Genomic DNA, 13491 nt, shown 5'->3' with positions numbered 1-13491 from the left:
TCTCTTAATTCTGTTTATTTCCGTCGATGCCGTCGGTGACCATCTCCGCGTTCTGCCGTCCGAAGCGCCGACTGTGTGCCCGGCGCTGGGACTCGTTTCGAGGTGTGGGTGATTATATAAAAATGGGATCGAATTAGAGGTACAATATATTAATATATCACATAAGCTAGAATAGAATTAGAGATATACGTATCTCTCATTCTCTTCATTTCCATTGATGCCGTCGATGACCATCTCCTCGTTCTGCCGTCCGAAGCGCCGAATGCGTGCCCGGCGCTGGGACTCGTTTCGAGGTGTGGGTGATTATATAAAAATGGGATCGAATTAGAGATATAATATATTAATATATTACATAAATTAGAATAGAATAGGTATCTCTCATTCTCTTTATTTCCATTGATGCCGTCGATGACCATCTCCTCGTTCTGCCGTCCGAAGCGCCGACTGTGTGCCCGGCGCTGTGACTCGTTTCGATGTGTGGGTGATTATATAAAAATGGAATCGAATTAGAGATATATTAATATATATTAGAATAGAATTTTGTGTGTATATATATATATACATCTCTAATTCTATTTATTTCTATTGATGCCGTCGAGGTCCGTCTCCTCGTTCTGCCGTCCGAGGCGCCGACCGCGTGCCCGGCGCTGTGACTCGTTTCGAGGTGGGGGCGATTGATCATATAAAAATGGAAAAAAATTAGCGATATTTTATAATATATATATTAGAAGAGAATTAGAGATAGATGTACATCTCTAATTCTGTTCATTTGTATTGATGCCGTCGAGGTCCGTCTCCCCGTTCTGCCGTCCGAGGCGCCGACCGTGTGCCGGGCGCTGTGACTCGTTTCGAGGTGAGGGTGATTATGTAAAAATGGAATGGAATTAGAGATTATATCAATATATATATATATTAGAATATAATTTTTTATGTGTGTGTGTGTGTGTATATATATATATATATATATATATATATATATATATATATATATATATATATATATATATGTATAGACATCTCTAATTCTATTTCTTTCTATTGATGCCGTCGAGGTCCGTCTCCTCGTTCTGCCGTCCGAGGCGCCGACCGCGTGCCCGGCGCCGTGACTTCTGTCGGTGTGCGGGCGATCGTATGGAAATCGAATTAGAGAGATGTATCTATATATCCCGTAAGTCTCTTCATTTCCGTCGACGTCCGTCTCCCCCCTTGCCGGACCGTGAGCCCGTCGCCGGGCCGGGGACGTCTCTGGGAACCGTCCCCTCGTCATCGTCGTGATTAGAGTGACGACGGGTCAGCGCTCGCCGCGTGCCGAGCGCCGCGACTCGTTTTGATGCGTGGGTGGTTAGGTAGAAATAGAATAGAATTAGAGATCTAGATATATACGCATAGAGAGAGAGATCTCTTAATTATATCATTATCATTTTATATATTATCGTGTTATATCATATATCTTATTGTATATCGTTTTATATCATATATCATTATACGTATCGTAATTCTATCTATTTCTGTTGACGCCGTCGATGTCCTTCTCCTCGACCCGCGGTCCGTCTCCCTCCTTCCGGACCGTGAGGCCGGGCCCGGGGTCGTCGGTCTCCCTCCGAACGATGATATACTGAATCGGTATTGGTTAAGCGCCCGCCGTACGCCGAGCGCTGCGACTTGTTCTGAGGTCGGGGCGATCAGGGAGAAATAGAATACGCAGACTTTGAGGTGTAGATAAACGCAGAGACAGACGTGCATCTCCTAACTGATGTGTATCGTGTGATATACGTGATACACCTACGTAATCGACAGTCATCCTATATCTGTATATTACATACGATCCGATAATATACAGTGTCTGTATATCATACAGATCCGGGATTCTACATAGAATCAGGGACGTGTCTGGACGCACAGACGGATATATAATCTCTTAATTGATATATATCTCGTGATATAGATGTGATGTGATATGCGAGTGATGTATCGATTCTATATCTGTGCGTTTTATATGTGTGTGTGTACATATATATATATAGTGATAAAATATAGAATGTCTACATATCACGTAGATCCGGGATTCCACATAGAATCGGGGACGTATACAGACACACACACACACATATATAATCGATATATATCATGATATACATCGTACGATCGTACCGTCGTATGTGGTGTGTCGATTCCGTAGCTACACGTTGAATATATATAGAACGCGATAAAATATATGCTGTCTGTATATTACGTAGATCCGGGATTCTACGTAGAATTAGGGACGTATGTAGACACGGAGACAGATGTGTGATCTCTTAATCGATGTATACCATGATATACATGTGATATGTATAAACGATAAATTAATTCGACATCTAGGAATTATATCTATAATGCGATAATATACAGTATCTATATATTATATAGATCCGGCATTCGGCAAGGAATCAGGGACGTACGTGGGCACACGTACAGATATGTAATCTCCCAATTGATATATATCGTGAGATATGCGCGACGTGACATATATAAGCGATACGTCGCTTCGACACCTACACATTAGATAGATATATATAGTGCGATGATATATAATATCTATCATAGATCCGGGATTCTACATAGAATTAGGGACGTATATAGACACGCAGGCAGTTTTATAATCTCTTCATCGATATATATCATGATATAGAGGCGGAATGATATATACGTGATATATTAATTCGGTATCTACACATTATATCTATAATGCGATAATATATATCTCTATATTACATAGATCTGGGATTCTACATGGAATTAGGGACCTGTATGGGCACGGAGACAGCTATATAATCTCTTGATTGATATATATCATGAGATATACGTGATACGACATATATGAGTGACGTATAACTTCAATATCTACACAGTATACATGTAGTGCGATAATACGTAACATCTCCATATTATATAGAGCCGGGATTCTACCTAGAATTGGGACGTGTACGGGCACACGGACAGATATATAATCTCTGAATTGATGGGTATCATGATGTATACGTGAGATATATATGATCGATATATTAAATCTATATCTATTATGTAGTACAATGCTATATAATATCCATATAGCATATAGATCCGGGATTCTACTAGAATTAGGGATCCGTATAGACACACATAAAGAGAGATAGATATAGAGATAGATATGGACACACACACATCTTGATATATATATACACACACACACACACACATATATCAAGATACATTTCATATCTGATACGATATAGATGTGATACGATCCGATTATATCCGATCGCTATGTCGATGGATGCCGCCGCTGTCCGTTGCCCCCTCCCGCTGCCCGTCTCCCCCCCTCCGCGGACCGCGAGCCCGGGCCGGGGCCGTCTCTCTCTCTCTCTCTCTCTCTCCTGATAATCGCAGCGTCGGTATCCGTCGAGCGCCTACTACGTGCAGAGCGCCGTTCTAAGCGCTGGGGGAGACCCGGGGGTCGCGGGGCGGCCCCACGTGAGACGGAGCCGCCCTCTCCCCGGCGCTCGGCGCAACGCCCGGCGCCCCGGGAGCGCCGGGGAACGCGGACGACCCCCCTCCGGCGCCCGGCCGGACCCTCCCCGGCGCCCGGCGCGACGTCGGGGGCCGGGCGCGTCCGTCTCCGCCCCGGCGCATCGGACAGAGGGGCTCGGTGGCGGGAGCCCGGGCCGGGGGGGGGGGCGGAGGTCACGGGTCCCGATCCCGCCGCCGCTTCTCAGCCGGTCACTTCGCCTCTCCGTGCCTCAGTCCCCTCATCTGTCAAATGGGGGTGAAGACCCGGAGCCCCACGGGGGACGACCCGGTGGCCTCGTGTCCCCCCCCCCCCCCCCCCCCCCCAGCGCTTAGAACGGTGCTTCGCACGTAGCGAGCGTCTGACGAACGCCGTCGTCGATCGTGCCGGCGTCCGGTGACGACGGTGTCGGTCTGCGTTGAGCGCTACGTGCCGAGCACCGTTCTGAGCGCCGGGGGAGATGCGGGGCCGTCGGGTCGTCCCACGTGAGGCCGTCGTTTAATCCCCGTCGTGCAGCCGAGGTCGCCGAGGCCCGGAGAAGCGACTCGCCCACGGTCCCCCAGCTGCCGGCATTCGAACCCACGCCTTCTGCCCCCCAGGCCCGGGCTCCTCCCGCTGAGCCGCGCCGGTAGGCGCTCGCTAGAATGACGTCGGTACCGGTCGAGCGCTTACTATGCGCGGAGCACTGTTTTAAGCGCCGGGGGAGATCCGGGGTCCTCGGGCCGCCCCACTTGAGGTGCGCGGGCTTCGTCCCCCTTTTCCAGACGAGGGAACCGAGGCCCAGAGAAGTGAGGCGACTCGCCCACGGTCCCCCGGCCGCCGAGGGGCGGAGCGGGGATCCGCACCCACGGCCCCGGCCCCCCGAGCCCGGGCTCCCTCCGCCGAGCCGCGCCGGCCGGCGAGACGCGGGGCGACGGGGCCGATCCCCGACCCCCGAGATCCCCCCGCTCCCTCCCGCTCCCGGAAGGACGACGCGGGCGTCGGGTCTCCTCGGGGGATCTCGCCCCCGCCCCGGGCTTTTATTACCCCGTCCGGAGGGCCCCGCCGCGCCGCTAGAACCCGTGCCTCCTGTAGAAGCGGGCCCGGGCCAGGACGTCGTTGGGATAGTCGCCGTCCGCGTCCTCGGGGCTCCCCACGGCGTCCGTCCCCGCCCGGTAGGCCTGGAGTCCCCCTGGGAGGAAGGAAGGGGAGCTCGAGCCCCTCGCGGGCCGTCCCGACCCGCGACCCCCGACCGTCCGGCGTTACGCGACAGTCCCGGAACTCCACGTTCCCTAACGGCCGACTCCGGATCGGATCGCCGGGCGGCCGGGATCGGGGGCCTCCGGGCCCCGTCCGATACCCTCCGACCGCCGCTCCGCGGCGACCGACGACGACGTCGGTGTCTGTTAAGCGCCGGCTCTGTGCCGGGCACCGTTGGAAGCGCCGGGGGAGATACGGGGCCGTCGGGCGGTCCCGCGGGAGGCTCCCGGTGGATCCCCGTTGTCCGGACGGGGGAACCGAGGCCCGGAGAAGCGGAGCGACTCGGCCGCGGCCGCCCGGTGGCCGAGCCGGGATTCGGACTCGTGCCCTCTGACTCCCCAGCCCGGGCTCTTTCCGCTGAGCCACGCTGCTTCTCTATTACTATTATGATACTACTATTACGCTGTTGCTATTATTATACTATTATTATGTTATTACTATTATATTCTACTGTATTATGTTAATACTATCATTGTTATCACTATTATATTACTATTATAATACTATTACTATACTATTACTATGATAATAGCAATAGAACAGTAATACTATTATAATAGTAGCAGCAGTAATAATAATAATAGGAATAGCGCTGCTACTACCAGTACTAGTAATGATAATGTTATAATAGTAGTGATAATAATACTAATAATGTGAGTATCTGTGAAGCGCTTACTACGGGCAGAGCGCCGTTGTAAGCGCTGGGGGAGACCCGGGGTCATCGGGTCGTCCCCCGTGAGGCTCGCAGTTAATCCCCGTTTTCCAGATGAGGTCACCGAGGCACAGAGGAGCGAAGCGACTCGCCCACGGTCACACAGCCGACAGGTGGCAGAGCCGGGAGTCGAACCCGTGACCTCTGACTCCCCAGCCCGGGCCCTTTCCACTTCCCGTAATAGTGACGACGGGACCCGCGACTCCGGGGTCGCGGCGAGGTCCCGCGTTCTCCAGCCGAGGCCCGGGGAGGCTCCGCGACCCGTCGCACGGCGGGCGGGATCGGAACCCGGGACCCCCCAAGCCCGGGCCCCCGCCGCCGCGCTCTCCCCAGCGTTTAGCGCGCGGGAAGCTCTCGGGCTCCTCCGGGCTCGACCGTCCCTCCCCGTGTCCGGATCGGACGCTCCCAGCGCCCGGTACAGCGCTGCGCGCGGAGTAAGCGCTCCGTCGACCCTGTCGAGGGAAGGATTTCGGGGGGGGGGGGGGGCCGGGACGGGCCCCCCCCGCCGCCCCGCGTCCGATCCCGACCTCCGGGGAGGCCGAGGGCGCGGGTTCGAATCCCCCGCTGCGCCGCCTGTGTGACCCCGGACGGGTCGCCGCGCCTCTCTGGGCCTCGGCGACCTCGTCGGCAAAAGGGGGGACCTGAAAAACCGGGAGCCCGACGGGGGACGACGCGATGGTCCTCCGTCTGCCCCGGCGCTTAGAACAGTGCTCCGCACCTAGGAAGCGCTTAGCGGATACCGACATTATTATCATCACCATTGTCCCCGCATCCAGCCGTCTCCGCTTAAGCCCCCGGACGCCGCGCGTCGCGCCGTTCCGGTGGCGAGCCTGATCGCGTCGGGGTTCGGCGAGCGCCTGCGAGGCGCAGAGCGCCGGGGGAGACGCTCGGCCGCGACCCGCCGGCGCTCGGGGATCGGATCGTCCGCCGAGGCCCGCGGCCGACGGGACGGGACGCGGACGGGCGCGAGATGAACGGAGCGCGGAGGGTGGGCGCGGCCGGGTCCCCGCTACCTTTGAGGTGCTGGGTCGGCGTCCACAGCGGGAATCGTCTCTGAATTTCCCGGATTTTGTCGCCGAGGATCCCGGCGGCCTGGGTGAGGTGCTCCTCGCCGTCCCAGCTGCCCACGGGCTGGTAGATCTTCTCCAGCTGGGAAAAGCCCGAGGGGACGGGCCGGGAACGTCGGCCTTCCGGCCCACGCGGCCGGGTCGCGTTCCCCCACCCCTCCCTCGGGCGGGGGGCCCCGGTCCCGACCCCGGGCCGATTCCCTCCCGGCGCTCCAAATGGCGCCCGACACGCGGTCGGCGCTCGACCGACACCGTCCCCGTCGTCCTTCCCCGGGCCTCGGTCCCCCCGTCCGGGATACGGGGTCGAAGGCGGCGTCCCCCCCGCGGGACCGCCCGATTCCCTCCGCCGCCGTCCTCGTCCTCCTCACCCATCCCGGGGCCTCGGTTCCCCCGTCCGGAAAACGGGATGGAAGCCGGCGGCCCCCCCGCGGGTCCCGGCACCCGGTCGGCGCCCGACCGACCCCGTCCTCGTCGCCGTCGCCCTTCCCCGGGCCTCGGCCCCCCCGTCCCGGACGGCGGGGAGGACGCCGCCGCCGCGCCGTTCACCTGCATCAGGCCGAACCTCCGGGCCGGGAGATCCCAGCCGTCGCGCAGGGCGGCTCCGGCGTGGGTCTCCCGGGAGATGAGGGCGGCCATCAGGGCGGGATCGAGGCACCGTCTCCGCCCCACCTCCGCGATCAGCGGCCGGTACCTCCGCAGGGCCGGCAGGTCCATCCCGGCGAACGTCTCCGAGGCGAGAATCCCTGCGGACGACAGCCGGCGGGAACGCCCGGGGGGGGGGGGGGGGGGGGCGACCCGTCCGTCGCGCCGGCCCCGGGTTCCGACCCCGGGGCGGCCCCGCCCGCCCGCCCGCCCCTCGCCGTCGGACGGCATCCGTCGAGCGCGGACCGGAAGGACGACGGTCGGGGCGCCGGCCCCCGGCCCGACCCCACGCGGCGCCCGGCGCCACTCACCGCAGCTTCCGAGCCGGCCCGCCACGCAGGCGACCCCCGAGGTCTGCATGGCCGCGACGTCCCCGAAGCAGCCGTGGTGGGGCCGGGGCGGGCCCGGGGGGCGGAAGGGCGCCGGGGTCCCCTCGGAGAGGCCTGGGGGGGAAGGGGGAGAGCCGAGCGCCTAACGGGTGCCGTATCGATACCAACCATCGGGACGCCCCCGCGCCCGGGGCGGCGCCCGGCGCACGCCGAGCCCTCAACGGATACCCCGACGGTGATGGATACGACGCCCGAGCGCTCGGAACGGCGCCCGGGAGCTACCGGGCGCCTAGTAAATACCACGGCGATGATCCGGTAGCGCTCAGAACGGCGCCCGGGAGCGGCCGAGCGCCTCATAGACGCCACGACGATAACACGGTAGCGCTCAGAACGGCGCCCGGGAGCTACCGAGCGCCTCATAAATACCCTAATAATGATCCTAACACCCTAGCGCTCAGAACGGTGCTTGGGAACTACTGAGCGCCTAATGAATACCATAATAATAATAATACGGCAGCGCTCGGAACGGCGCTCGGGACCTACCGAGCGCCTAATAGATGCCGTGATGATAATACGGTGGCGCTCGGAACGGCGCTCGGGAGCTGCCGGGCGCCTGACGGACGCCATAATAATACAGTAGCGCTGGGAACGGTGCTTGGGACACGCCGAGCGCCTAATAGATACCACGACGATAACACCCTAGAGCTCAGAACGACGCTCGGGAGCTGCCGAGCGCCTAATAAATACCATCATCATAAAGCCCCAGCGCTCAGGACGGTGCTCGGCCCCTACCGAGCCCTTAACAGATACCCTGACGATAAATAGAACACCCTAACACTCAGAACGCTGCTCGGGAGCTTCTGAGCGTCTAACGGATACCCTGATGATGACGATGATGATGATGACACCCTAGCGCTCAGAACGGTGCTTGGCGCACACCGAGCCCTTAATAGATAGCCCGATGATGACGACGGCGACGCCCTCGCGCTCAGAAAGGTGCTTGGGAGCCCCTGAGCGCCTAATAAATACCGTGATAACACCCCAGCGCTCAGAAAGGTGCCCGGGAGCTCCTGAGCGCCTGATAGATACCGTGATAACACCCCGGCGCTCAAAACGGTACTTGGGAGCTACTGAGCGCCTGATAAATACCAGGATGGTGACACCCCGGCGCTCGGAACGGTGCCCGGCCCGTATTGAGCCCTTGATAGATGCCCCGATGATGATAAATACAACACCCTAGCGCCCGGGACGATGCTCGGGAGCTACTGAGCGCCTAATAAATACCACGCCGATAATACGGTAGCCCTCAGAACGGTGCTCGGGAGCTACCGAGCGCCTAATAAATGCCACGATGATAACACCCCACCGCTCGGAACGATGCTCGGGAGCTACCGAGCGCCTAATAAATACCATACTAATGATAGCCTAGCGCTCAGACTGCTGCCCAGAGCCCAGACCGAGCCCTTAATAGATACCCTAATGATGTACTACAACAACCTAGTGCTCAGAACGGTGCTCGGGAGCTACCGAGCGCCTCATAAATACCACGATGATAACGCCCCAGCACTCAGATCGGTGCTCGGCCCATACTGAGCCCTTAATTAATACCCTAATAATGATAACGATAACACCCTAACGCTCAGAACGGCGCTCGGGAGCTACCGAGCGCCTAATAAACACCCTAATAACGATAATGATAACACCCCAGCGCTCAGAACGGTGCTAGGCCCATACTGAGCCCTTAATACCCTAATAACGATAATACCCTAGCGCTCAGAACGGTGCTCGGGAGCTCCCGAGCGCCTAATAAATACCCTAATAACGATTATGATAACACCCTAATGCTCAGAATGGTGCTCGGGACCTACCGAGCGCCTAATAAACACCCTAATAGTGATAATGATGACACCCTAATGCTCAGAACGGTGCTCGGGAGCTAGTGGGCGCCTAATCAATACCTTCGCGCTCCTCCGGCCGGTCCGGAGGGGGGAGATTCCCGGGAGCGGGGCCGGGAGGGAAGGGAAGAGCGCGGAGGGCGAGGGAAGCCCGGCACGCGGGGAGGGATCCCGCCGGACCAAACGGGATCGGACGGGTGGAGCGTCTGCGCGCGTGAGAGGGCGAGGGAACGCGAAATAATAATGATGATTATAATAACGTCGGTGTTTATTAAGCGCCTCCTATGTGCCGAGCACCGTTCTAAGCCCCGGGGGAGACCCGGGGTCGTCGGGCCGTCCCCCGGGAGGCTCCCGGTCTTCATCCCCGTTTTCCAGCCGAGGTCACCGAGGCCCAGGGAGGGGAAGCGACTGGCCCGAGGTCACGCGGCCGACTGGTGGCGGAGCCGGGATTCGAACCCAAGACCTCCGCCGGCCCGGCCTCTTGCCACCGAGCCCCGCCGCCTCTCCAGTTAATTATCGGGATTGATTCTGATCGGGAGCGCTCGGCACAGAGTCAGGGACCGGCGTCGGTATTGTCGGTACGGGGAGACGGAGCTGAAATACGAGCCCTGGTCGTGACGGCCGTAGCGGCGATGATGATAATATCGACGATGGTGTTTATTAAGCGCTCAGTAGGTGCCCGGCAGCGTTCCGAGCGCCGGGGTATCGCGAATATCATCATTCCGGTATTTATTAGGCGCCCGGTCGGTGCCGGGCCCCGTTCCGAGCGCCGGGGTGTTCATTAACATCGTTATCCCGGTATTTATTAGGCGCCCGATCGGTGCCGGGCACCGTTCTGAGCGCCGGGGTATTATTAATACCGTTATTACGGTGCTCATTAGGTGCTCGGTAGGTGCCGGGCAGCGTTCTGAGCACCGAGGCATGATCGATATCATTATCGTGGTGTTTATTAGGCGCCCGGTCGGTGCCGGGCAACGTTCCGGGCACCGGCGTATTATTACTATGGTATTTATTAGGCGTTCAGTATGTCCCAAGCACCCCTGTGAGCGCTAGGATAGGAGCATTATCATTATTACGGTGTTTCTTAAGGGGTCTGTACCTGCCGAGCGGCGTTCTGAGCGCCGGGGTGGGATCGGTATCGTCATTACGGTATCGATTAGGCGCCCGGTCGGCGCCGTGCACCGTTCTGAGCGCCGGGGTATTACGATTATGGCATCTATTAGGCGCTCGGTATGTCCCGGGCACCGTTCCGAGCGCTAGGGTGTTATTATAATGGTATTCATTAGGCGCTCGGTACGTCCCGGGCACCGTTCTGAGCGCTAGGGTCGTAGTATCGTCATTATTACGGTATTTCTTAAGCGCGCTGTACGTGCCGAGCAGCGTTCTGAGCGCCGGGGTGTCGTTAATATAATTATCACGGTATTTATTAGGCGCCCGGTCGGTGGCGAGACCGTTCTGAGCGCCGGGGTATTATCGATATCATTATTACGGTATTTATCAGGCGCCCGGTCGGTGCCGGGCACCGTTCCGAGCGCTGGGGTGTTATCATCATGGCATTTATTAGGCGCTCGGTACGTCCCGGGCACCGTTCCGAACGCTAGGGCAGTATTACTGTCATTATCACGGTATTTCTTAAGCGCCCGGTACGTGCCGAGCAGCGTACCGAGCGCCGGGGTAGGATTAACATCATCATCACGGTGTCCATTAGGCGCCCGGTCGGTGCCGGGCACCGTCCTGAGCGCCGGGGTAGGATTAATATCGTTATCACGGTGCTCATTAGGCGCCCGGTCGGTGCCGGGCACCGTTCCGGGCGCCGGGGTGTTATTTTTATGGTATCTATTAGGCGCTCGGTATGTCCCGGGCACCGTTCCGAGCGCTAGGGTGTTATTATTTTGGTATCTATTAGGCGCTCGGTATGTCCCGGGCACCGTTGTGAGCGCTAGGGTAGCAGTATCGTCATCATTACGGTGTTTGTTAAGCGCTCGGTACGTGCCGAGCAGAGTTCTGAGCGCCGGGGTGTCGTCGATATCGTTATCGCGGTATTTATTTAGGCGCCCGGTCGGCGGCGGGCAGCGTTCTGAGCGCCGGGGTAGGATCGTTATCATCGTTACGGTATTTATCAGGCGCCCGGTCGGTGCCGGGCACCGTTCCGAGCCCTGGGGTGTTATCATCATGGTATTTATTAGGCGCTCGGTATGTCCCGGGCGGCGTTCCGAGCGCTAGGCTGTTATTATCGTGGTATTTATTAGGCGCTCGGTAGCTCCCAGGCTCCGTTCTGTGCGCTAGGGTAGTAGTGTTATCATCACTATGTTATTTCTTAGGCGCCCAGTAGGTGCCGAGCCGCCTTCTGAGTGCTGGGGCATCATTAATATCTTGGTCGCGGCATTTATTAGGAGCCCGGTCGGTGCCGAGCAGCGTTCTGAGCGCCGGGGTATTCTTAATATCGTTATTACGGTATCGACTAGGGGCTCGGTCGGTGCCGGGCAGCGTTCCGAGCGCCGGGATATGATCGATATCATTATTACGGCATGTATTAGGCGCTCAGTATGTCCCAAGCGCCGTTCTGAGCGCTAGGGTGTTATTATTGTGGTATTTATTAGGCGCTCAGCGGGTCCCAAGCACCGTTCCGAGCGCTGGGGTCGTGGTATTATCGTTATTACCGTATTTCTTAAGCGCTCGGTACGTGCCGAGCAGCCTTCCGAGCGCCGGGTCATTATTAATATCGTTATCACGGTATCGATTAGGGGCTCGGTCGGTGCCGGGCACCGTTCCGAGCGCCGGGGTATCATTAATATCGTTATCACGGTATTTATCAGGCGCCCGGTCGGTGCCGGGCACCGTCCTGAGCGCCGGGGTAGGATTAATATCGTTATCACGCTATTTATTAGGCGCTCGGTCGGTGCCGGGCACCGTTCTGAGCGCTGGGGTGTTATCATCATGGTATTTATTAGGCGCTCAGTGTGTCCCTAGCACCGTTCCGAGCGCTAGGGTAGTAGCATTATCATTATTACCGTGTTTCTTAAGCGCTCGGTACGTGCCGAGCGGCGTTCTGAGCGCCGGGGTAGGATCGATACCGTTATTACGGGATTAATTAGCCGCCCGGCCGGTGCCGGGCAGCGTTCGGAGCGCCGGGGTAGGATTAATATCATTATCAGGGTGTTTATTAGGCACTCGGTCGGTGCCGAGCAGCGTGCTGAGCGCCGGGGTGTTTTTAATATCATTATTACGGTATTCTATAGGTGCCGAGCAGCGTTCTGGCATCGTTGATATCATTATTGCGGCACTTTTTAGGTGCCCGGTTGGTGTCGAGCACCATTCCGAGGGCCGGGGTATCGTTAATATCATTCTTACGGTATTTATCAGGTGCCCGGTCGGCGTCGGGCACCGTTCTGAGCGCCGGGATATGATTAATATCATCATTACGGTTATTTATCAGGCGCCCGGTCGGTGCCGAGCAGCGTTCCGGGCGCCGGGGTGTCATTAATATCATCATTACGGTATTCAGTAGGTGTCCAGTAGCGTTCTGAGCACCAGGGTATTATTGATATCATTATTACGGTACTTATCAGGCGCCCGGTCGGTGTCGGGCACCGTTCCGAGCGCCGGGGTGTCATTAATATCGTTCTCACGGTATTTATCAGGCACCCGGTCGGTGCCGGGCAGCGTTCCGAGCGCCGAGGTATCGTTAATATCGTTATTATGATATTTATCAGGCGCCCGGTCGGTGCCGGGCAGCGTTGCGAGCGCCGAGGTATCGTTAATATCGTCGGTAAGGTATCTATCGGGCACCCGGTCGGTGCCGGGCAGCGTTCCGAGCGCCGGGGTAGGATTAATATCATCATTACGGTATCTGTCGGGCGCCCGGTCGGTGCCGGGCAGCGTTTTGAGCGCCGGGGTAGGATTAATATCATGCGTACGGTATCTCTCGGGGGGCACCCGGTCGGCGCCGGGCAGCGTTCCGCCCCCACATCCCCACGTCAGACGGGCCGACCGAGGCCCACAGAGGGGAAGTGAGGCGGAGGCGGCCGGTTCACTCACCCAGCAGGGCCCAGAGCCCCAGGAGCGGGAGGAGGACGGACAT

General features: G+C 57.8%; 1 protein-coding gene across 1 annotated transcript; it reads right to left on the bottom strand.

Annotated features, from left to right (window-relative positions):
• Positions 1-4506: 4506 nt before the first annotated feature.
• Positions 4507-13491, bottom strand: LYG2 (lysozyme g2). The gene is made up of 5 exons (XM_029079738.2): positions 13449-13491; positions 7498-7629; positions 7091-7287; positions 6491-6626; positions 4507-4697 (listed from the first exon to the last, which is right to left on the bottom strand). The coding sequence occupies exons 1-5, from the start codon at positions 13489-13491 to the stop codon at positions 4579-4581; spliced, it is 627 nt and encodes a 208-aa protein (XP_028935571.1). The 3' UTR covers positions 4507-4578.

This window comes from Ornithorhynchus anatinus, chromosome 15 (assembly GCF_004115215.2).
Source record: "Ornithorhynchus anatinus isolate Pmale09 chromosome 15, mOrnAna1.pri.v4, whole genome shotgun sequence".
Lineage (NCBI taxonomy): Eukaryota > Metazoa > Chordata > Mammalia > Monotremata > Ornithorhynchidae > Ornithorhynchus > Ornithorhynchus anatinus.
This window is presented reverse-complemented; position numbering and strand designations above follow the sequence as displayed.

What these genes read in the sequence shown, in the direction of transcription:
- LYG2 (XM_029079738.2), bottom strand. Translation starts at nt 13,491, where the DNA reads ATGTCCGTCCTCCTCCCGCTCCTGGGGCTCTGGGCCCTGCTGG. An exon ending in GGGCCGGCTCGGAAGCTGCG is followed by an intron (nt 7,288 to 7,497) that starts GTGAGTGGCGCC and finishes TGTCGTCCGCAG; the next exon opens with GGATTCTCGCCTCGGAGACG. An exon ending in GGAGGTTCGGCCTGATGCAG is followed by an intron (nt 6,627 to 7,090) that starts GTGAACGGCGCG and finishes GGCTTTTCCCAG; the next exon opens with CTGGAGAAGATCTACCAGCC.